Raw genomic sequence first — 1,763 nt, 5'->3', positions numbered from 1 at the left:
CGTAACTGGCGATGGACGTCGGTGAGATTCCCCGAGGGCCCCGGCGCCGGAAACACCGTCACCGACTATTTATTATTTTTTCTTTTACTTATTTATTTATTCATTATATTCCTTTTATTCCAACAAATATCCAACTAGTATTTATTTTGCATTTGGATAACATCGCCACGCAACCATAAAAACACCCCAAATATTTCCCTATATATACACAACCTTAATCCGTCCATAGATCATAATCCAAACTCACATCCAATTAAATCACAGCAATCATAAATTTCAAATTCTGTTTTTCACATCAATTAAAAAATTATAACAGAAATGGCTACTATTTCAACTTCAATTTCATCAAACTTATTTACTTGCTCTAATTCATTACTCAATTCACACTCATCAACAAAATCATTTCCAAAATTAATTAAATACAAAAGAACTCCAATTTCATCCGCTTATGCAACAGCAGATAGAACATCTACATATACCAAAACCGATATCGGCAATGCAGCTCCTTCGTCGTTGTACGATGTACTAGGAGTTCGGATTGGAGCTGATACACGAGAGGTTAAATCGGCGTACCGTAAATTAGCACGAGTTTTGCATCCTGATGTCGGATGTCGTGATTCATCAGCCGATGAGTTTATGAAACTACATTCGGCTTACGTCACATTATCAGATCCTGCAAAACGAGCTGATTATGATCGGAGTTTGTTTCAATGGTCTGCTAGAGCGTCGTCTCCCCTTAGATCGGCTTCTGTGTACAGAAGCCGAAGATGGGAGACGGATCAATGTTGGTAGATGAAATCTTGTGGTCATTTTGATTATGAAATTATTAGATCGTTATTTAAATGATTTGGAGAATGTAAATATGAGAACTAATCTCACAATACTTGATAGATTTTGAAGTCAGGGTATTGGTTTTATTTCTAGATTGTTTGATTTTCATTTTGTATAACCATATCATCGAGTTTATATAATTTGAATTCTTGTAAGAACAACAAATTCGCTTATTGTTGTTGCATAAAGACATAAAGTTTATATAATTTTCATTTACCTCAAGTATAACTCTGGATAGAATGTTTGGGAATAAGTTCTATTATTCTCCTACTTACTATAGTAAAACGGAGTATTAAATTGGTACCCGTCCACATTTTAAGTTGTATTTAATAGACATGTAATGAAACAACACTCGAATCGGCACAATAGATGCACGAGGTGTGTCCGTCGTAACCCGAGAGACAATCGCCCCTCATAAGCTAAAGCAGTGGACTAACCGGGTATCTTCAGGTTTCAACTAAAAACCATGCCGGAAGATATCAGTTAGCCACAACTTTGAGCTTATAAGGGACTCACAATATCTTTCTCAAACCGATGTGAGACGGGGTATTACAAACTCCCCCACTTAAATTCCTGACGTCCTCGTCTGGCCGAAACAGTATCCCAAGATCACTCGTGTCCATGACCGATTTGAGATTCGCCTAAACTCATCTTCATCAATAAGGTTTGTCCCACCATCCGGAACAGCACATGAGCAGCTCTGATACCAGATGAAACGACTTGCAAATCGATCCCAAGAAATGCACGAGCCGAGTGTCCGTCGCAACCCGCGAGACAATCACCACAACTAAAACCATGGTGGAAGATACTAATTAGCCACAACTCCAAGCTTATAAGGGACTAATACTTTCAATATGTAGCCGATGTGGGACGGGATGTTACAAACTCCCCCACTTAAATTCCTGACGTCCTCGTCAGGCCGAAACATTTTT

The 1,763-nt window shown here is 38.5% G+C and overlaps 1 protein-coding gene across 1 annotated transcript; it reads left to right on the top strand.

Annotated features, from left to right (window-relative positions):
• The first annotated feature begins 240 nt into the window (after positions 1-240).
• LOC139858059 (chaperone protein dnaJ 11, chloroplastic-like) lies at positions 241-990 on the top strand. Its single transcript, XM_071846912.1, has one exon. It carries the CDS (start codon positions 319-321, stop codon positions 790-792), a length of 474 nt encoding a protein of 157 aa, XP_071703013.1. The 5' UTR covers positions 241-318; the 3' UTR covers positions 793-990.
• Positions 991-1,763: the final 773 nt, after the last annotated feature.

This window comes from Rutidosis leptorrhynchoides, chromosome 1, assembly GCF_046630445.1.
Source record: "Rutidosis leptorrhynchoides isolate AG116_Rl617_1_P2 chromosome 1, CSIRO_AGI_Rlap_v1, whole genome shotgun sequence".
In the NCBI taxonomy this organism is placed as follows: Eukaryota; Viridiplantae; Streptophyta; class Magnoliopsida; order Asterales; family Asteraceae; genus Rutidosis; species Rutidosis leptorrhynchoides.
The sequence above is the reverse complement of the archived record's forward strand: the minus strand, read 5'-3'. Positions and strand labels throughout refer to the sequence as shown.

Bases quoted from the DNA above. Each gene is read 5' to 3' on its own strand.
- LOC139858059 (XM_071846912.1), top strand. From the start codon at position 319: ATGGCTACTATTTCAACTTCAATTTCATCAAACTTATTTACTTGCTCT.